The sequence below is a fragment of the Perna viridis genome, chromosome 1, assembly GCF_037379345.1.
Source record: "Perna viridis isolate PV_CMFRI_1.1 ecotype Kerala chromosome 1, ASM3737934v1, whole genome shotgun sequence".
NCBI classification, from domain to species: domain Eukaryota; kingdom Metazoa; phylum Mollusca; class Bivalvia; order Mytilida; family Mytilidae; genus Perna; species Perna viridis.
The window spans coordinates 71,531,370-71,555,193 of NC_142445.1; the positions used below are offsets into that span (position 1 = coordinate 71,531,370).

Below are 23,824 nucleotides of genomic sequence, written 5' to 3' on the forward strand. Positions count from 1 at the left end.
ACATATGGGCTTGTAAAGGATTATTACGTACGGGCATCTCTCACCCTTTGCTTCACGGTAATATTCTACACAAAGCACGGAAGGCTCGGGAAAAAAAAACCTTGAAAGGCTCATTCATAAGGGATATAGTTACGATATTGTTATCAAACCGTTATGGATAGCATTGTTTTGGTATTGACATTGATTCGCTCGTAGGTCTTTACACAGAAATTAAAACACTATATTTAAAAACAGTTTGTTTTTTGCATGACATGAGTTGTATCTTTATTGTATGATTTATCATGTACCGTAATTTTCAACCCCGTAATAGAAGAATTGGGATTTATTTTATATGCGATGGGGACATAACTTCTTTTTTAAGTTTAGACTGGTCTTGAGCTTGCATGTCAGTTAACTACTAGTGGTCCTTAGTTCGTACGTTTGTGTTATTTCTTAATTCCGTTGTAACCAGAGGTTGTGACTTTTTTAAACTGATCTTTAGGTGTGTTCAGTAGTGTAATATTTTTTCTACAATGGCCAGATTTTACGCCAAAGTACTTTAGCCCCGCCGCATTTCTCGCGCCTATCCCAAATCAGGAATTTCTAGCCTCTGTATGTCTTTGTTTTCAGCTTAAGTTTATTTTTATGTTTCTTGAGTATATATTAGCAACTATTTTGCTGTATCTGTGTATAATGATGTTTTGGGGGTAGCTGCAGCCTGTCCTGTGGTATGAGGGTTTCCTCGTCGTTCTTTGAAGACCAATAGGTGTTCTCGGGCTGACATTTTCATCCCGGTGGGGTTGTTGTCTCTTAAACATATACACCATACCTATTCTCCTTATATATTTAGATATTTACTTGAGTTAAATTGATGACGTTTGTAGTATTTTGGGTGTACTGTATGTTGTAAAAAAAAACAACAGTCATAGGAGGTGACTTTAATGTTGATATTGAAAACAACTGTTACAGTACAAAATGCAGATATTTCAATGATTTTGTTAATTATATACATTATATACATTTAGAACAAAACATTATAAGATTAACTCATTGATTAAACGTATCTGAAACGACTTTTTGTTGGTAAAAGTTTGCTCAGATTTCAAATATAATTTATCTGAACCTCACAGAAGTTATGGGGAAATACAAAAGGCAAGTAGAAATTTACAGAGAACATCTTTTCAAGCGTGTTAGAAAAATGAAACGCAAAAATTCACCTTTACCGGAACTGGTTAACGGTGTCACAAACTACTTCATACAACGTCAATATTTCCGAACTTCGGGGTGATTATTTCCATGATCTTTTCGCAGAAGAAACTGATTCGGACAATTGGTTTGACAACAAAACGGACATTTCTGCTTCTGTAAAATTACTTTTCTAATCAGATCGCAGTAATCAAAATCCGATACTTGATGGCCCTATGTTTACGGAGGAGGTTAAATAGTGTAAAATCTATGAAAGTAGGGATGGCTCCTGGGCCATATCTTATTTTTAACAAGTATAAACTTCCCAAAGAAAACTGGCTCACTGATGTCATGTACATGTATATATATTTGAAGTGCAGGATTTTTATTTTAACCTGCTGAATTTTTGTGTTGTAGTTGTTAAGAATTACAACAAGTATTCACAACTTGAGATAGTCCATGAAACCAAGTTTGCATTTTTTGCAGTACATTTGACTTTTACAAGTTAGGTCACTCTCCTATTGATTAGGGAGTTGTACATACATACTTTTTATATGATACATACTCCACGTACTCAGAAGTGTTAGACCGGTTCGAGTTGTTGTACAAGTCATTGCACCTCATAGTTGTTGTACTACACTTCTATGCCATGATGTTATTAATTGTGCATTTCTTATCTTAATTGTTTGTCTGCATGAATGACTTTTGTGGCTACCTAATGCAAACCATGGACATTGTCTTTGGTCGACCTAAGAGGGTCATCTTCTGTACCTAGCTCCTTTAAAATGACAGAATGGAATTTCAAACAAATCTTTATCACATGATGCCGTTGTGCACCTCTTATTTCAAGTTTCCAACTGAGTGATTTGTTTTTTCGTTTCTTGATGCGAAACATAAAGTATATGCCATTACTCAATTAAGGGGGTTCACTTGCTATTCCCAAGTCCTCTAAAACCGGTGAATAAATTTTAATGAAACTTTCACATTTATCACACAATTCCATTGTTACCCACTTATTTGGTTTCTGGGATGTTGGAGTGTTCCAAGAGAGTATAATTGACTTGCTCGATCACAGTTTTTCACACATAATTATTACTTTTTTTGAATACATATAGAATAAGACAATGTCAAAAATACGCGGTTTCTATTTCATAAGGGGCATTATAGATTTATTTATCTTTATTTGTATGGCAGATATATCTTCCAGTTGATATCGTGAACTATTGACTCAAGATGATATAGACGCTATCATGAAACCATCGATTCGTTCTTTTATATTGGGAACAAAGCGATATAAGTTTATAAGATGCACATCGGCTGGACATGATTATTTGCCTGGCAATAAAACCGTTCTAGTTCGACCTTTCACGATAGTTCTATAACGATTTCACACATGTGCATCTTATAACATATTCATACAGATATATAGGTATCACCCTGTCTGTCGGTCAAAACAATTTCTAAGCAGCTTGCAGTTTATTTATAAAACTTTCTGAGATCTAAAGTAACCACATGGATAATGAGGTGTTGAATTACCATATTGGGTTGCGCATATTTTCAGGAATCTGTGTATAAGTAAATTTGCTGTTATATTTTGCCATTGTGTTGTTAACAAAAGAAATAGTACTTATTGTGGTTTTGAGTTGGTGTTTTGAAATGGCAGCAAGCTGCCTAGTCTCTCCACCATAAAAATAGTGTCCAATATCAATCGTATATCCATATTAGTCCCCAATGTACAGGTTTCAACAGGCTACGGGAGTATTAATCCAGTTAGAGGGCGACTTGTATACTTCCAAATTAGAGTTCGATTTCAATTAACAGATGCTAATAAATCTGTAACCACAAATAATACAATTTAGTGAATTATGATCTAACTTCAAACTACAAACATAAGAACTCAGTATGAAATAATATCACAATCTACGCATACATGTTATTTATAATATGAACTACTTCATTAGTGCTTAATAGTATAGCTACATGTATATTAATTAAATCCAACGCTTTCTTTTAACTTAAAAGTTACACTTTCAACACGGTGTAAATATGGAGTTGGAATATAAAAATATCATTATCGCAGGTATACACTTTACGTATATCTATTTGAGAATAGTCCGTAATGTACTTATCTAGATTCATGTGCTATGTACTCATGACCTTATACATGTATAAATAACGGAGATAACTCCATTATGAAATTCTATATACGATAATCTACAAGCAATATAAAAGAACCTACCAATTGTGGATTGAAATACATCCGGTTTACATGACACCAGTTTTATGGTAATCTTTTCAATACCCTAAAAACAAAAACAATTGTAAGTATATATTCTACATTTTGTGTGTATTTGTGATAAAATACAAATAATGTAGAATTGACAATTACTAGCCATCATAACCAGTATCTGAAAATATCGTACGTAACTTGATACAATACTTGTAAAAAATATTTACGCGCCAAACTGGATTATGGAATATAAAATCTTGTTTACTGGTAATTATGAAATAATAATTAACCTTTATCGTGGCTTGGATTGTCCCTATCACACTCATAAAAATCGGTCACACAGGCATTAGGAATCGAACATGCCGTAGCTAAGAGGTTTAGCCAAGAAAATGTGCTTTAATTTTATCTTGTTAATTACATCGTTAATTGTGAAAATGGAATAGAAAAGAATAGTGCAACTTACCTCTTCTGTCGAAGGTCAGGGTTTACTGAGAATACACGAACAAGACTGCATGGAAATGTTATGAGCGTCTGTCCAGCTCTAAACCCAAAGACAAAATTACCTAAACTCATGAATACAAAATCAACCGCGAAAAGTATGAACTCACTCAAGAACCAATCAAACACTACCAAAACTCTGTAACCCTAGTACATATGCAAATTTACAAGTACATGTACAAGAATAAAGGAATGAATCCTTTTAACCAAAATTTACGCTACAAGGGAATGTTAATATTTTAATTTTATTTCATGTCAATTCATATTTATTTCATAAAACAATAAATGTTTATTTAACATTATCAAATAAACACTCTGCTACAATTGCAATTCCTTTTAAATTACAAAAGCAATTGTTTTGTATAGGAGAGTTCGCCAATCTTATTAGTGATGTCATATTCACTAATTTGCATATCATTAAGTGTAAAATTGATTGGCAAATAAAACATCCAAAATAAACAATTAACACTTTCATGATTAAAATCCCAATTTTCAAAGCTTGATAGCTTTGTTAATTTAAATCCAATTTTGGTTCTGAAAAATGTTACACTTAGATAAAAGAATTCATATTTTGTATGTGAATTTATGACTCTATTACTTGAAAAACAAATTTGAAATGATATTTATATGTAAACCTCTATTTCAATGTAAAGAGTTTTATTGGCAGTATAGGGAACAAAATTTGTTTCAATTATCTTAAAAAGGGAAACAGTTATGATGATTTAAAGTTGATGCCCAAAGCCACTCAATGGATTTTTTGCCAACCAAAACCAAATCACATCACGGAGAACTCTCCTATAGGAACGGTATAAAGTTACCATGCATTATCTTGTTATGCACATTTATACTGCTATTTTCTAATTAATGAATAAATGTTAGAATGATAAATTGACTATTTCTTAACTTTCCGGCTGCTATCATTTTACCTAATTGTCGCCACTACGCATAAAGAACATCATACAAAGAACCATTCCCGTATACAAGTAACCGCGTTTATGATTGGGGAATATTACATCAAATTTCTGTTTATAAACTGGTTTTCGTAAAGTGCATAATAGACAAAATTAGATATCCAGCAGACAACCCGCAGGTTTTTTTGTAGTGAATTTAATAGCACTCCCCGATCTTGAATGAATATTTAATTTTTACGGTGGAAAAGACCTCTTAACTATATTTGTAAGCTATTTAATATGATCCTTCAGACTGAATATGTTCCGGCTTCTTTCAAACAAGGAACAATCATTACTTTGTATAAAGAAAACGACAAAGACAGAAATGTTCCAAATGGCTACCGCGCAATAACCTTGACTTATATTAGAAACGGTAGTTATTAATCGAATTCAATAATCTATAGAGCAGTCAGAAAGTCAAACCACACCACTTCAGTTTTGTGTTGTTGAACACGGTTCTATCCCAGCAATATAATCTATAAACTTTTACAACGGGCGTAACTAACCAGTGTATGCCGTATTTTAAGACAATGAGACGGCATTCGATAGTAATTGGAAAAATGGAAAGAAAAAAAAAACGAAATATGAATAAGGGGGAAAATCTGGAGGACACTTGGTACAAAACAACAACACGTTTGATCCATCGTATTTTGTAAGTCGTGAATTCCGAATTGAAAAAGGTGTCGGTATAGTTATCTTTTCATCAAAAACATACAACGACTCTGGCAATTAAAATACGACCTTCTTATTGAAAATTTTCATATTCCTCGCGTTTTTCTCGCGGATGAGACTACTTTGTTAAGTGGAACAAACAGTGGACTAACTCACTCTTCAACATTTTACTTCAATATTCAACTAAATGGAGACTCAAATACAACGCGTCAAAAAGTAACTTTTTCTATTCATCCTGAAAAATTACTTGAAAAAGAATAAATTTTTCTTTGACTTTGGCGATAAACTAATAACAGTGTGTGACGAAGTATCTTATGTCGGAACTTGCTAGGCAGCATTGGTAGAAACTCGAAGAAATAACTAATACAACCTGTGAAACTTAAGGCAAACTAAAGAACACCGAATATGAAATGCTAAAACAGACACAACGTTCCTTCACTCGATTTGCCTTATGCTTTGATAAACCATCTCCACAAGAATCATGCATCAGTAACCTTATTGATGAACTTGAACCGCACTTTTTCGGAAGGTTGTGTAGGGCTATACTGAAACATCTTTAACTTATAATTTGATCGAAACTCTGGCAAAATATGACATGCTGTCTTTTCTTCCAAAACTTTGTTGAAGAAACTTACATAAATTGTACAAATAAAAAACAGTGGTAGAAAATAGTATATCAGTCAATGACTAATTACTCTCTTTATGAGCTTGCTGACATTTTAATACGACCGCAAAAAATTTGCACTCGTATAATGGTATCGTGCTGTCATCGTCGTCGTCTTCCGTAGACATTTCTACCTCCACTCAATAACTTTAGTATATATGTATAGATCTTTATGAAATTATACCGTAAGTGCTATAGCACAACAGGGAATCTGGTGTAATTTTTTGTCTTGTGACTTGAACCGTTAAGGAATAAGGTGGCCAAACAGGTTTTTTCGTGATACACGGACGATAACTAGAGTAAATTGAACACTGGAGATTGTGACTTGAACGATTTAGGAATTAGGGGGCAAAAAGGGACCACGAACAATTCTTTTTCATATTATCTGGACAATAACTTAACATTAACCTTAAGTGAATGGATCTCTTTGATAATGTACGACAAGGTACCATACTACCAAAGAAAGGTTTGGGATTATGACATGAACTTTTTTGGAACAAGAGACCATAAAAGGGCCAGAATATGATTATTTTTTTGTGTTAGGACAATAACTAAAGTAAATGTGTATGAATCTCTTGAATTTAACCACAATGTGTCATTCCACAAAAAGAGAGTTGGAAATGAATTGGAGGTTGTGACTTAAACTTGAAATTATACCGCAAAGTGCCATACAGTAAGAGGACGACAATGATTATTAGTGTTCAAATCTGCATCAATAGTGTGTGTTAATTATATTAAATGCGTTCATGAGATAAGGTAAAAAATACTTTGTTGGAATTGCAGAACACGCAAGTTGTTCTCTGTTTATGTCTTACTCAATATAGATGTATACTAACTGTTTATTTATTTTAAACATGTCTATCTTTTGAGGTGAAGTAAGGTGGGCATATTGTAACACATTAAATACAGTTCTTTTTTTTAAATGTAAAAGTATTATAATAATATGATTATTGTATGCTATGTGGTGAGAAACTTGATATTTTTTTTTCAATTTCTACAACCAGCCGAGTAACTAACAAATTTATATAAATAAGAAAAGTTCAATGTAATACTTTGTTGGGGACTTACATTTATTATTCTCTTTTTATTACTAGGTAGATTTTTGAAGGTGGATCCAGGGGAAAGTGCAGGGTGGCATTAGCCCGTCTTTTAATTTTTCAGGCGGTACATAATGGAACTTTCTTAACAGATTTCTCAGCTTCTATATGAGAGAATGCTTAAATATTTGCTATATGTACATTGCTTTTTATTACTTGTACCATATCTGCTCTTTTCAGGTTCCTCTACTTCCTGTTCACCGACCGCCTTAGTACCTTCCTTTCAGGTTGAGTGGGGATATTCTTAGCACGACATCGTGCAATTTCTTGTTTATTTATTTTTTTAGTTATAGAAATAGTAAAATTGAGGAATTGTTTAAACGGAAATTTTGAAGTTTTCTAACAGTTTCAATTTATATAGCGATCTTGTTCTGTATCAAACATTTACTTACAATCCAAACTCTGAATTGTATAAAACCATACTTGCGCCAACTGTTCAGGGCCGACCACTGCGATCGTATCAATCTGCACCGTACGAAGCATTTTATTTTAGTTTTTTGTTCAGTTCTATACTAGAACAGCAGATTTCCATCATACACTTTAAAGTTTTTTTTTTCCAAACAACCACGCGGTAGGTGTTTACATGCACTTACTACAAAAATTACTGTACTTTTATATTTTAGTAACGAAAAATATATATACTACGTTAATTAAAATTCTATTGATTTGTTTACAACACTCGATCTCCTAAATAAAGACCTTTCCAACACCTTCAGATATTTGGATGATATTTTGGCTCTTACCAACGACAACTTCAGTGTTTATAATTAAGATTTATATCCTATAGCGCTTTCTTTGAATGGGCAAATATTGATAATAACGAATGTCCGTTTCTTCATCTTAGTACTCATATCAATAATGGAAAACTTAATACTACAATCTACGATAAATGGGATGATTTTTCATTCTCCATTGTTACTATCCGCTTTTAGATGGTGACTTCACCATCATTTGACATTTGATATCTTTATGGTAAATTTCTTCACAAATACGGAAATCGCAATACTCACCCAAATATGTTGACTTAACCGTTAAATAAGCTCATTCGTATTGGATACAGATTTGAAATTATTATCAAATCTTTAAAGATAGCATTTTTGATATTAACATGATTCGGTCATAGGATCTTTACACATTAAATTAAAACACAATGCTCTACACGACATGGGTTGTGTCCTTATTGTATGACTTACGATGTACCGTGGTTTGGGAAGAATTGAGATTGATTTTACATAAGATGAGGACATAACTATTTCTATATACCAACTGGTCTGGAGCTTGCGTGTCAGTTAACTGCTAGAAGTCATTTGTTTGTGTAGCGTATGATCATTTTCTTTATTTCTGTTTTCAGAAGGGATTTATACGTTACACAATTGAACAAACAAAGGACTACTAGTAGTTAACTGATATATAATATGAATGAATGAATATTAAGTTTTCACCAAACTCTTTATATAAACGACAACTTTAAAATTCAACTATAGTATTCTGTTACATACCGGAAGTAGAATATATATATTGAGCCTGACGGAGTGTTCGGATTGGGTCTGTTTATCCATATAGGATATGTTTCCTTTATTCTATATTGAGCCTGCTTCTCTGTATTAGAGCTGTATTTCCATATTGGTCCAGTTTCGTTTTTGTTTAGTTAATTCTTGACATAATGTATTGAATGGGCATTTTTTATCATACACAACTGGTTAATAAAAGGAATTATTTCAGAGGTTAATTTATGCCTTTAGCATAGTATGTATTATTTGCAAATTATTCAATAGATAAACGAGGCTGGAGTAGAACGCCAAATAGTTTTCAAAGTTGATAACTTATTTACTTTACTTTAATAAGCACACGCGTACATGTATTCACATAGTATACCTGGAAGATATATCATATTATACAGTAACACTTGAATTGAATACATTTGTGTTTGAATAGCAACTATTATAGAACAGTTGCAATTTATCTGTCAATTTTTCAATAAAAAGCGGCTTATATTGTAATTCATGTCTGTTTGATAAAAAAGCATACAGTGTGCAGTGGAATTAATCACAACATACAGTTTACAATAGTCAAAATATACAGAGTACAGTCATAAAAACATAGGTGTGTGAGCAAAATTCAAACTTCATGAAAGCTGGAGAGTGTTCACTTGCAAATATGTATTTAAAATAAGGAGTAATAAATAAAAAAATGGATACAATCCATACAAAAAACCGCTTTGTGGAAATAGGTAAAGTGGTGGAATAAATAATTTATTTCCATGGTTTTACATCACAAAATTGAAATGTAATTGCTGCAGATTTCAGTTATGAGATATTCCAAAAATTGACATGAGAGTACAAAATATACATGTGTTGAACACATTTGTACGGTATACAACAAAAGCTTTACACTTCCGTTCCTAAACTCTGAATGGATTAATTTTTAACCGAATTAGTTTCTCGATAGCTTGTCGCCGAGCGAGCGGTGGTATAATTTGGTAGGTCGATCGTAGTTACAAATAAGTAATTGAGATTTATAAATTCAACTTTTATATAATACATATTCACCACATCCATTCTTGTTAAATTTTACAATACATACCAGATAATTCGGTATTGTTTCGTCTTTTTTTTTAATTTTCTTGTTCTCTTTACTTAGCTCACAAACATTTATTTCGTTAGTCAAAATAGTCATATACTTTTTTAAGGTTCACATATTGACAACAGCATGTTCATGGAATGCTAGATTAACTTGTATATGTGGTGTTGCTGTCAGAAGCCACAACTCCTTGTTCGTTGTCCGTGCATGCGATGTTGTATCATCAGAGATTTACGCTTCTGGGAGACATTATCCCAGTATAACTTACTCAGTATGTGACAACAAACACATGGTGATAGAGCAACTGCCTAATAATAGATATAAGGTGATACTTTCTTGTTTATTATTGAACATTTCCATTCATTCAAAATAAACTACTTGAACCGACTGCTACATTTTAGCATGTACTGCTATTTCAATTTGCTTTATAAAGTACCGTTCCATCACTTCAATCCTGAATTTACATGAACCTGAACAGTTTTGTTTCCCAAATATTTGTTGTTTATTATTCGTAAAGACATAGCCATAAGTAATTATATTTCATCGTTCATTGGTCAAGTGAATATTTTCTAGGTTATCTTACCAATAGGAACAGAAATCTCTTTCTACGCACACCGTCAATGGAATCCTGTCATTATCCTTAAACCATCGCTACTTGATATTGAACAGAGCGAAGGCTTGTGTGGGTACATCAGCAAAACAAGAGATACTTCAGACGACTTAATACCTAGAGGTTCAAATACGACGACTTCATCCTCCGAAGATTATGTCAGGTCATGGAGGTTTGTGTATATTGGTCTTGTTTTTGTTTGTACAGTTATTTTACAGTAAACGGCAAGTTAGAAGTAAAGACAAATTGAGCAAATCCATTATTTGGTCTGCTTATTTTGCAATAATTATTTCTTAAATGATTTGACTTAATACAAACTGTATCAAAGGAGAAGGGGCAATAAAGGCTCCCATTAGCGTACTGAAAATTAATCATTAAGTGGTGACAGATTTAAGTTTGAATTTGGAGATTTTAATACACCAGAAATGAAAAAAATACAAAGATTTCTGATATTTCTTGCATTAAAAACACAAACGAATTCCTTAAGTTTACCAAAATTCAGTAACTGCCAATTTTGTAATTTTTCGTCAAGGTTCGTGTCATGTTTTTGGCAAGCAAATGAGGTCCACACGAAAGAAATGACGTAATATTTAGTGAATACATTAATTAATACATAGTTTATTATATGTAAAAATAAAAGTTGTTTCTTGGGTGTGAACAAAGTTTTCTTAATGTGAATACGTCCGAAAAAATAACAAAACTGTAAATTCTCAGCAGTTTTTTGTTAAATGACGTAATTGTGGCATCATTATGGCGTTATTATAATGAACTAATGCCACAAAAATATATATAAAATTATAAATATATATTACTATGTTATAAAAACTGTTATTTTATAACAACAAAGTTGATATTTCTAGGCAATATTTATAGCCTAATATATCCTCTATACAAAAATGTGACGTATAAAATATCTAGATCAATGCCACGGGTTATGAACATTGCTCTTTGCAAAATAATTCGTTTTTTTGAATAAATAGAAAATCTTTCTTCCATTCTGGAAAACTGCGACCATAGAGTATTACATATGCTTCAAACATGTATATTGCATGCAAGTCCTAGTGTCGTACATAGGCTTGTATGCTGCCAAACAACTACTTAAACATGATTGCACTTAATGAGCCTGTATGTGTGTAATCATATCTCAAAACTGTGCCAACAATGTTACAACAAGTGAATGATATAGATTTCTAGTTGTTTGATAGAAAAACGAGATGGATCGATTTTAAATGTTAAGCCTTCTTGATTATCAATGTTTTATAGAGTTCCACAAGGATCAGATGAAGAATTGTTTTCACCCTTACCGAAGTTTCCACAAGAAGATCCATTCCTAAAAGAGTACTGTCTGTGTGCAGCAGAAGCTGGTCCAAATGATGATATAGCAGAATTTGTTGACGTTCATTGCAACTTGACTGCGCCTGTGATACAATGTAAAAACACCAGGACTCCTCTTGCTCAAACGCTTCATAATGTGTGTCACAGAGAAAGACAAACAAGAGACGCAGAGGACACTGATGACATTATTGAAGACACACCATTGACCTATGACCCAAACTTCGACCCTAATTATTTGCCACCGGTAAACATTTTGGCAGATTAAGTAGAATATCGTTCGCCATACGAGTTCTGCCCAGAGTCCTATTCGCCTTTGTTAGATCAAACTCGATATAACATGTTATAAATTCAACATTTTTTTTGTCTGTGTTTTATATAATTGTTAATTAAATCAGTGAGTCTGTGTATATATATTAATCTTACATGCCTGTTTGAAAAATGTCGCTTATTTTTTCTTATATTATATTCTTAGTTGACTTAAAGAATTACCCTGGTCATAATTCAGCAGATTTGGAAACATATCTGCGTATAAAATTGGTGCAGCAGTGTACAAACTGTATTATTTGTGGTGCATAGTTTTTGCCAAAATATTAAATTATAAGAAAGTAACTGAATATATTGTTTTGTATAAAAAAAACTCCGTAGTTTATTCTACTTTAATCGAACCATGTTCTTTATACAAGATAAGATATTTGTATATTAGTTACTAACTTAAATAACTTTATATCAGTCATGATGATGATAACTAAATTACTATTGGCAATGCTTTACAGGAATCTGTTTGGAGAAATGGATGGGACGAGACAACGGCTAGACAGACCTGTATTAAGGGTATTAGAGACATGCCAGCCTTAGAACTATGTAAAGCCCATGCCAATATTCAGGAGGAGGATTATATAGAATCATGTATTGAGGATATAAAGGTATCATTGGTGACAATATAGTGATAATTGAGAAATAGTGCACTCCTGTAAAATGTATACTACATGTAGTATTTAATTTTGAAACAAGCATGTAATTTTCAGTACTCTGTGTATTTAATAACATGCGCCTACACGTATTGAACGAAGAGTTAAAGTACACTGCAGCATACATACATACATATATACATACATACATACATACATACATACATTCATACATACATACATACATACATACATACGTGTAATTCATGATCTCTAAGTCAAACGTTTTTACTTGTTTATTCAAATAAAAATATCTTGATTATTATTGATTTTATTGATTAAACCGTGTATGTAAATATTTTTCACTCTATTAACCGTCTTGCATAAACGCTTTATATTTTTTGAAATGTTTTGCGTTTTTATCAAATATTTTTAGCACAGTAATAAATACTTTTCAAATATCAAATACAATTCAAAATTATAACAAGTTCTTTGAAACAGCGTCTGACGTTCGAATTCTACACGCTGCAGCTAGCACTCTTAGAAAATCTTTGCAAGAATCTTGCAATGTCGGGAAAAAGGTGAATGATTTTACGCGACGTTATCCGATTGTCAAACGAAGATTTGAAGAATGTCCGATAATTTTGAAAGGCTTGTCTGCAGCTGATAGAGATGAAACGAACGACCGCAGCTGCGTCGAGCTTGTCAAAATAACTTTAACAAAAAATGCCAGATCAACGGTAACGAAAAGTTTCCCAATGGAAACGACTTCCTCTGTTTAAAATTGATTCAGTGCTTGATTTTGGAATGCTACGCTTTACAATTCTTTTAAAAAAACATTATCGCATTCTAACTCTTAAGTCTTGAACTGTAGACAGCTGGAACGTCGGATCTACTAAAGTATACCCTCATGCTCATACAATCTGAATGTCAGCTGGAAATTTCACGTAATGAGTCACTTTGGATCAACAAAACAGAAGATGATAGAGGAAGTATCTTAGAGGAAATAGAAAACTTACTCTGCTCACAAAACTGTAGTAAAAATGGATATTGTAACAGAAGTAAGTAAAGAATGTAAGAATGTAAGAATGTAAGAACATACATGTAAATCACAACTGTATGAAAATTCATAAAGTTGAAACATCCAATATTATTTGTTTTTGTTTCTTTATTCGTGTTTACAGAAAAGAACTTGTTAAACCTAGTACATGTAACAATCCCAACTAAATCAGATACTATGTAAGCCCAAATCACAGCTTCCTACTTAGGGAATATATAGGAGGTAAATTTGTTTTACATTGTATTTCAGCTGCATGCATCTGTAATATGGGATTCATAGGACCAGAATGCTCCACTCCACTGTCAAATGGTCCGATACAATTAACTATTCCAGAAGACGGACAATGTAACACAAGGTTACGTTCCTGCAGGAAAACCAACATTTTTGGGGAATTTTTAATTGACATAATTTATTGTCAAATTAAACATTTCATTGTAAGTCAATACTAGACTTGGAAGCATTATAATACATGCATTAACAAAAGCTCAGATCCCATATAAAGGCAAAAATACATATGTTTTCATATGTTATTACCATGCTTTTCTTAGGAATGAACTCCTACGGAAGACATACAACTACCATATGATTGTTAATTGATTTGTTAGTACTGATGTTCCGTATGTTTTAGTGGCGGTCCTTAACATATATTTATGAAAAACATGGGGAACATATGTTTTTAATATGTTTTTTAAAACGTATGAAAAACCTATGTTAGGTGCAACAACATCTCTAAGAAGTAGTTAATAAGCTCAAATGAAGAGGATCATCATATGCATAAAAATTAAACTCAGCGAGTTACAGTGACATATCATTTTATAAAATAGAAAGAATATGAGCTGGGAAAAGACAGATTCACTTTTACATTTGCACTTTTCCCATAATGATAAAACACAAATGTATTGAATTTGTGTAGAGCTTTCGTGCGTACTTTCTAAACACTCATTGGTTGAATTAGTGGTATGTTATCTAAACCATAGGGTAGTCAAATACTGCCTTTGATCACTGCATCGAATAAATCACTGTTCAATGCATCGCCGTCTGGACACCATGTTGCCTTCTTGCACCCTTCAAGTAAACTAAGAAATGTAGTTTAAATATTTTCATCAACACGTCGACTTCGTGTTTCCCACGTGACATCATGTTAAATGTACAAACAGTAGGCATCGTTACTTGCTTGTGAGTTGATCAAGTTCAGAGGAATCTTCACACGATATTTAAAATTCATCTTGTTTCAATTTTTGTGTGATGTAAGGTCTGCAGTAACCTTAAATTTAGTAAAACAAGACAGTGAATCGGCATACACGATTAAATTTCATTAACATGAGATTAATAAAATAAAAAAAAAGATTCCCGACCGCAGCATGGTACGACCTCAGCAAGTTAAAATCTGTTGACGCAATATTAGTTTTTGACACTTACAACAACTGGTTTGGATACACTATTGCACAGTTTTCAATATTTTCAATTTTAATTTAAGTTAAAATCAGAAGAATTTATTTTGAAAATATATTTTTCTTTTTGCTCCTTTAATAGACCCTTTTTACTCAAACGCAGTGAACAATACTCAAATACTGATTATACTCAAAAATACTCAAATACTGATTATACTAAAAAATACTCAAATACTGATTATACTCAAATACTGATTATACTCAAAAATACTCAAATACTGATTATACTCAAATACTGATTATACTCAAAAATACTCAAATACTGATTATACTCAAAAATACTCAAATACTGATTATACTGAAAAATACTCAAATACTGATTATAAAATGCAGGTAAAAACACTGTTCAAAATCGGACCAGGAATTAAAGGTTGATTTTTAGGGTGTTGCCCTACTTTGGCCCATATAGACTGGAAATGCTAAAAAGATATTCTCAAAACAGCTTTTTATAAGAAAACAAATTAAACAAGTATTGCCAAATTGAATGGGAAACAAACCTATAGCAACTTAAAAAAAAAACCTACTCTACCATTATTGGTCACTTTTCTGCAAAGCAGACTTAAGTTAAAAAAATAACTTAAGTTATGACACGGGAAAAGATTACAACGACAACGACGCGGAGAACGACGCCGAGAACGACGACTGTATCATGATAATGCTAGATGTGATCGAAAAGAAATGTAATGTTTCGAAACATATTATTGCAGATTACTGAAAACGGGAAAGAATTGTCAGGGAAAGTTTACACCAAACAGGCTGTGTATTCCTATGAGAACAAGATATCCTGTACTCTTCCAGAGGAGGACAGAAAACGGAGGGACACAACTACTACTGTAGAAGGATACGAGATATCTCTTTCCTACGACCAAGTTAATTATGGCGAGTCTGTCTCCATCATTATATACGATGGACAATGTCATACATGTAATACGTCTACATTCACTTGTGAGCGGCTGGTATGTACACGTGAGTCAAAGTGCATGTTTGGTCAATATTGGCTTTTTTCACGTTTCAACTTGTATTTTTTATCTAGATGGGTTAACTTCATTTTCAAAATACTGTAAACGTCGTACTTATTTTCGTGGTTGCGAATTTTCGCGGATTCTGTCAGCTGAACATAGTAGCAGGTATAAATCTTCGCGGTTTTAAAGAATGATAAATGTTATAAAGTTTTAAAATCAATATGGTGGGTACTATTTTCGCGTTTTCAATCCACCGCGAAAATAGCGAAAATTATTACGTTTACAATAGATGCAAGTTAAATCAAATAGACAATAAAGATTAGAAGGGTCTGAAAAATTCCCAATGATGTTAGAACTGTCAAATTTGCAAAGCAAAGTTTTGGTCGTTTCATCCGCGGTACTCGACCTCGTACCAAAAACTTGCTACTTTTGACGGTTGAAATCATCTGGAAAACACTAGGGTTTTCTTTATAATTTTTAATGAACGATGAACATATATTTGTACGGACGGACCGCCAGTGACGTCCTTTATATGTAGAGTGTAAGACAAGAACTAGAAATGACTATATATATATTTTGACCGAAGTGACGAAACTTTTCGACACGGAAGTGTGGGGACGCTGTTTTGTCTAGATACGATTTTATATTTGTTTATTTATTTAATACGTACTCAATTCAGGAGCGTAAAGGTTTGTATTATGAACTGGGTTCTTTCACCTGTATAAAGTACAATTTACAGCATATAATGATAAATGCTGAGCATAATTTGAATGTTGAGGCTCAGGATTTTGGCTAATGATCTGTTATTGGCAACAATGTAATAAACAGGGGCTTGTAATTTACCTAGTCTGCTTCAGGTGTGGTCATGTGGTTGTAAAATACCTAATCTGCCCCATTCTATGTGAGGTACATGTAAAATTTACGGAAAACTTAAGATAACATTCCGATACATTGGGCTTTCACATAATGTATTTGTGCTAAAATGGTTTTAAATGATTTTTTACTTGAAAAATACACTGCATTTTGCAATACATTTACTGACCACAGACTTAATGTAGAGTGAAGAGTAATTTAATTTGAAAAATGCAGAAATATTGTTAACAGATGTTAATAGATTTCCAAAAGATTTTGTTTTACTTTAAATGATACATGTAATCTGATTTATGGACTTTTTTCTCTATTTCACATTTTATTGCAGATAGAAAGTTCTTTTGATTTCGGCTAGAACCTTGGTTCCCATGATTACTCTTTCATTCTGTTAAAATCTGACAGCTGAGCAATAATAAAAACAAAACAGTAAGGTTTTCTTTGTTTTATTGAATTCATAAAGTTATTCCCGAAAGATTTTGTGTCTTATAATGAAATACAAAATGTACCTCAATTTACAAATAACAATTTCACTTCATTCTGAATTGAATATTGCTTCACAAAGCCACCTTTAAGGATAACAAAGCAGGTCAAAAACAAATTTTAAAGAAATGCATTTATTAATTTTATGAATGAAATACATTTAAATTCAAGATCTGTAGAATAAAAATTCAAAAATTGCAAAATCTTCCCCTAAAAGAACATCTTCATTATCAATTTTCTTCAGAAGTTTCTATATAGTATTACTAAACATGTTGTTGTATGATCAACAGTTTTCCTGGATCTCTGGTTAAAAATGTAATGACTCGTACATGTCTTAGAAAATACTTAAAAAATAAGTACATATATAAGTATATTGCTCCACTCTTTTAGACACTAAGCATTCATTTTGCATCATATATTAGATATTAAAGCAAGAAAAGCAAAATATGTGAATTATTAGTTAATGCATTTTTTTTAACTTGAATATCTACAGCTCATTTCAAAAAAGAAATTAATGAATTACATAATCAAACTAATACAAATTTGAAAAATAAAAGTATATCTTAGAGCCATAAAAAAAATTCAAAAAAATTGAAAACTATTTTATATTTAATCTATATTCTCATTAATTTGTATATGAATCCACTCAGATTTGAAAAAAAAAAATTTTCTACCCCTGAAATTAATTTTTTACTCTCTACATGTACACAGATCCATACGTCCTGCCAAGGTAACACTAATTTACCTCATGATGATTTTGTTAATAACAATTTCATGGCTGACTTACCATCGGTCCGTGATTTACGACCTGAAATAAAACCTCAGTATTGTATGCTGAGCCATAAAGATGCTCAGCATTTATCAGTGTATGCTGTAATTTGTACTGTACTTATGGCCAGAAAAGGCATCAATGTCCGGTTTTAAGGCGGTTTGTGCCTTCAGTTATGACAGCTTTATGTGCGTATACTTTTTAAATGCGATTGAGAATAGAACCATTCTGGGAAAATATTCGCTAGTTTTGATAAAAAAAAAATACAAATCGAATCATAGCTGTTTCTAAAATTGGTATAAACAAAATTGTCTACAGCATGGCACCCACATGTTTACAAAAATGACGTTATCAGTATTACCCACAATTCTTTGCTAATTAAAAACTTCGAAACGATAACGAAAGAAAAAGAATCGATAAAAACTGAATAGAAAAAAAAATAACTTGAAATAAAATGAATAAAAACGAAGTTTATTATGACAAAAACGAAACAAATCGAAAGAGAATGAAACGAAACGAAATGAAATAAAAGACATTTTTAAAGACGTTTCATAGCTCATAGGTACCATATGTTTAATCTATTTCGGACGATTCAACTTTCATCGGGAAGAAGAAGGTTATTAGAATAATAAAACAGGTCTTTCAAAATGAAAGTTGGCATGAATTAATGTTTCTTCAGCTAGCGTTTCAGGTTTCACCTCTCTCATATCAATAATTTCGAAATTATTGGCTGTTTATAAATGCTTTCCCAGAAGAAAGAGACTAGTATCATAGTTTGAGGGCAAACATTGAGCTCCGGCCATCATATGCATATCATAAAATCATATTATTGTAATTGAAAACATTTGTTTTTCATATGTTTTTTTTTATGGTGGTTCGTAACAGATACATATAAAGAAATATGTTTCATTTTTTCAGTGTAATTGAGTTATTTATTTTGATTCGATTTTAGGTATCATGTTTAAATAGGTCAGAAGAAAACACTGATAACGGTAGAAATGATGATGACGATGATGATGACCACAGTGACAATATGAACGAAGGTAAAAGTAATTATTGAATATTAGATAGTAACAATCTTAATACCCGTTGTTCATTTCTATCCATTTACACGAATTACCAAGTTGTTTACTTCTGATAGTCAAGTTGTCTACAAATGTTAGACGCATTATGATAACTAAGCAAGAGCAGTCCACACGTTTCATGCAGGGACAGATCCAAATATTAACCAAACAAAAAAAAAAAAGAGTGATTTCGATAAATTTCGATCAATCTATTAGTTGCTCATTTTTTACCATGTATGTCCTACAAAACATAAAAAGGGGTGGCAAAACCATCATGATGTATCCGTCACTGTTTCGTGCATATCAGTACAGCAGCATTTATAACAAAAAGCTTCACCGAGCACAGTTGAATACGACCGCCACGGATTAAACTATGTTCACTTTGGGCTAGTGTGGACATTTGTTTCTTTTTTTAGCAATTGAGAATGATATCATTCAAGATGAATTTTTTAATTTTGAATCTAATTGTTGTTTTATGTACCATCTTTCTGCAGTTATCCGAAGCATTAAAAAAATTCACTAAGCATATACAGTGACGTTATTTGTTTGTTTTTATTTTATTTGTTTTTTTTTTAGATAAAAAGTCAACGCCTTTGGTTGTCTCGGTTACATCACTTTCTATTTTATTGGTTGTGATTTTAGTTACTTTTGTTGTATATAAGGTGAAACTCAACAAAGACAGGTAAGATTGAGCTGGGTTAGAATAGACATGAAATAGTAATCATGTACCATGAATGAAGCTTAAATCTTTAAATTCTAAAACAATTAATATATACCTTTACCAAACACAGTTGCAGATATGTTCTTATAATTTGTACCTCATCATTGATAAAACTAAATTATATCACGAAAACATTATGAATTATTTAATATTATATTCGTAGGAAAACTCGCCGTAACAGCTGCATGTCATTTCAAGATGCACATGATGTACATACAGGTGTTCCACCGATTTCGGGAAACCTCCCAGCATACAAAAACATATCATTTGAGTGGCCAAGCAGGGCATCTACACCTACTGATTTGTTTGTTGCTAACTCATGTACACATTAAAGATCGAATAAATGAAGCTGTTTGCAAAATGTACACATATTGTTCAAATTTGTAGATAGAAAAGTAGCCATTGATTGATCCGTCATTTTTTAAAGTTTTAAATACTTATATGTTTTCGTCTGATTTAATGGCCTTAATTAATTTATATAAAATATACAGTGCATCATTGTTATTATGATTATAATCATCAACATTATAATAAATTACTGCAGCTATTTAAATAAAGTATAAGACATTTGTGCAATCTTGGATATTTTATTTATAGAGCTTTTAAAACTCGAACTGACTTTCTTTAAAACGAGTTTACATGTTATTTGTGTACTATTGTTACTTAAACTACTTGATAATTTATATGTACACGAGTAATTCACATTTATATGTACACGAGTAATTCACATTTATATGTACACGAGTAATTCACATTTATGTGTTAAACATTTCTTGTCTGCTATATCACTTCTGTCATGTCAATTGACCTATATGCTGTATAGCATTTGGTATAATAAAACATAGAACAGAAATAGAAATGCAACATTTATAAAAACAGACTATTCATTATGTTTGCACTGTTGAAGTAAAACGTCTCTTTGACATAGCATAAGCATAGATGGTAAGGGAAATCAAAGGAGCAATGTATCGAACGATAATGAAAAAAGACCAAGTCCGGTTAACGATTAGACATTGAAATTGGAGACACACATAAAAGATCATGAATTAATTATAACCAGAATAACATATATAGTCACAAACTTAAAAGAACAACTGGGACTCCAATAAAAACTGAGAATATGGAACAGGTGCACTGCTATGGGAAGCGTCCTCAGTTTTTCTAGAAACACGAACAGTGTTGCTCATAATATGTCACCTCCGATGTATGTTGAAGATGACAACTATGACAGTCATCGTGAAGAAATCGGTTCTCATGATTCAGATGGATACTCCGTAACGGTAAATGAGTTTATTATGACCATCATGACACTTTTGAGTAATGACTTTGTTCTTGTAGCAACAAAACCATGTACCAAATTCCTGATTGCACGGTACAAAAACCCTCATAGTTTCGGCAAGCTTTTGATGTAATATATAAGGTGTGATATGAAAATTAAGGTGCTGAAGTGGTGTTGCCACATGTGGAAGGAAAGTTGACAAAACACAAGTTCATATGTATGTGTTAATAACTGTCAACATAAAGAACATATGCTAGATTTTGAGCATGCTTGTTTGAAAGTTCATATAATTTGCACCTCATTATTTCTAAAAGCCTGTCGCTAATTTTTACTTATGTCACGAAAAATAAATGGATTATTTGATATTTGGCGACATGAAGGGCATTTTCAAAATCCGTTTGAATCCCATAAATAATCACTAAAGCCTGATGCTCCTGATATTCTGAAGAATTATATAAAGGAAAGTATGGCATGTAGGAGATTTGGAAACGGTAATTTGCTGGTTTTTTGTTCCGAATTCATTCAAGAAATGTGAATATTGTTTTTTAGTTGGAAGAATAAGGAAATCGGTTTAAAATTTTCATTTGGCTTAAATTTTCTTTAGTATAAATGAAAGAATAGTATAATATTTCAAGAATCTAATGGTACAAAGTGATGTAATAAAATAATAATAATAATAATAATAATAATAATAATACAACGGGAATTGTTTATGGGAACTGTGACTTATTTCTGTCAGTTCTTCTCATACAAATTACAAGTTGTGTCCAAGAAAATGAACTATTTGCCAGTACAAAATCCACATTTATCTTCCCATTTAAATAAAGCATAGTTATGAATTGTGTGTCAACAACACAATATGATAATGATAAAAACAAAACTCGTCCAACTAAAACTAGAGCTGAATAAGCTTTGAGTGGTGCAGAAAATCGGCTTTGTAGACTTATTCAGAGGACAACTTTGACTTTGCCAATACTGAGACAATGAGCTCAATTCAGTGATAAGACACCAGGAACAATTTAGCTTATGCACGTAAAAGGAGAGATATGCACAGTTTTCGATTGTTCATATTTCAAACAAGACGTAAAGTTGGAATTAGTGCAAAAATGATTATTGCAAGTATTCAATATGTAGTAAATAGTATCATAATTGATAATTGTAGTTTATAATGACTTTAAGCGAATAATACGAAGATGGAGAAGTCTGCTCCAGATTGTTTCCTGCCTTCTTCACGTGTTTAATAATCTAACATCCACATCACTACATCTCAATATAACCAATGGTCAGACGGCTTAAATGAAATGTATCTCTAAAACAACTATAACTATTTAAACAAATGATATGAACGGCTTTGGGAACTAAATATACTCTCGAGTCTCGATAGCTGTAATCTTATGAAAAATTCGAAAAATTAATACCTTAATTTTATCAAAAAATCGAATGCTCAAGACGTAATCGTTTATTTTCGTTTTGCATCGCATATATCCCAAATGATAACTTTAGGCAAGGAGCCTGATTTGCTTACTTGGTATAAAAAAAAGCTTTGTTTACTTATCAAATGCGATAACTCTAATACAGAATTGTCATAAAATTTAAACTTTTTGGGACTTTGGATAGCCTTTTTATAAGGATCATTTTCCAAAATGAAAGTTGATTTGTATCTATTATGTTTTTTTTCATATTTTTTTTAATATTCCACCAAGTGATTTAAGAGAAGATGAAACTTTAATAACAGACGAAAAAGGACGTAAAGTGATGACAATAGCTTAAATTAAAATAGGAACACCTCAATTTTGAGCAGTCTACTTATCGTCTTGATAAATTGTTGGAAAGTGACCTAGGAGGAGGGACTCAAAACCAAACTATAATATTTAACATACCTCGGTACCTACCTGTATTCTCATTCAAAATTCTCATTTTTCAATTTGTATTTGACAAGCTTTGCCAGCCTTGTGGATGATTTTTTGGGGTCACTATTCATACGTTGTGTCAGAGCATACAGAAGCTACACGGATGTTTTGTTTTGAGCTTAACTTCCGAAAGATAATAAAGGTGACGGGTGTTTCTAGAAAAACAGAGAACGCTTACCCTACCGGTGCACCTGATCCATGCTCCCATGTTTTAGTGGAGTCCGAGTTGCTCATTTGCTTTTGTTACTATATATGTATGATTTTAGTTACTTTATGTTCTTTGTTTTGAATATCTGTTTTCCTTGTCTGGTCTTTGTTCCTGGATTACATTCTTTTGATTACCGCTATAACCTTGGTTCCCAAGATTACCCTTTTACAATACTTCAATTAATACGTAAACAAATTGATAGCCGACACCTCGATTTCGTTCATCGCTATAGCGTTTCATGGCTTGTAGATTTTAGATCAAGTATATATGTAGGTGAAACAAATGGTTGAATAATTAATAACGACATAGGTTTTAGAAAGATATGAAATTGGAAAAACTGGA

General features: G+C 32.1%; 1 protein-coding gene and 1 long non-coding RNA gene across 3 annotated transcripts in view; one reads left to right on the forward strand and one right to left on the reverse strand.

Annotated features, from left to right (window-relative positions):
- LOC148630246 (von Willebrand factor D and EGF domain-containing protein-like) overlaps window positions 1–20,661 on the forward strand; it is a 46,413-nt gene extending 25,752 nt beyond the window's left edge. For both annotated transcript variants that reach the window (XM_088564176.1, XM_088564172.1), the window contains exons 9-18: window positions 9,965–10,180; window positions 10,429–10,637; window positions 11,729–12,044; window positions 12,574–12,723; window positions 13,583–13,769; window positions 14,018–14,202; window positions 15,927–16,175; window positions 19,253–19,343; window positions 19,941–20,046; window positions 20,249–20,661. In XM_088564176.1, the coding sequence (XP_088420302.1) occupies window positions 9,965–10,180; window positions 10,429–10,637; window positions 11,729–12,044; window positions 12,574–12,723; window positions 13,583–13,769; window positions 14,018–14,202; window positions 15,927–16,175; window positions 19,253–19,343; window positions 19,941–20,046; window positions 20,249–20,417 (1,878 nt within the window). In that variant the 3' untranslated portion in view covers window positions 20,418–20,661. The remainder of the gene's footprint in view (window positions 1–9,964; window positions 10,181–10,428; window positions 10,638–11,728; window positions 12,045–12,573; window positions 12,724–13,582; window positions 13,770–14,017; window positions 14,203–15,926; window positions 16,176–19,252; window positions 19,344–19,940; window positions 20,047–20,248) is intronic.
- LOC148630247 (uncharacterized) lies at window positions 2,558–4,553 on the reverse strand. Its single transcript, XR_015919200.1, has 3 exons — window positions 3,858–4,553; window positions 3,404–3,467; window positions 2,558–2,997 (listed from the first exon to the last, which is right to left on the reverse strand). It is a non-coding gene; the product is annotated as an uncharacterized LOC148630247 (long non-coding RNA).
- Window positions 20,662–23,824: the final 3,163 nt, after the last annotated feature.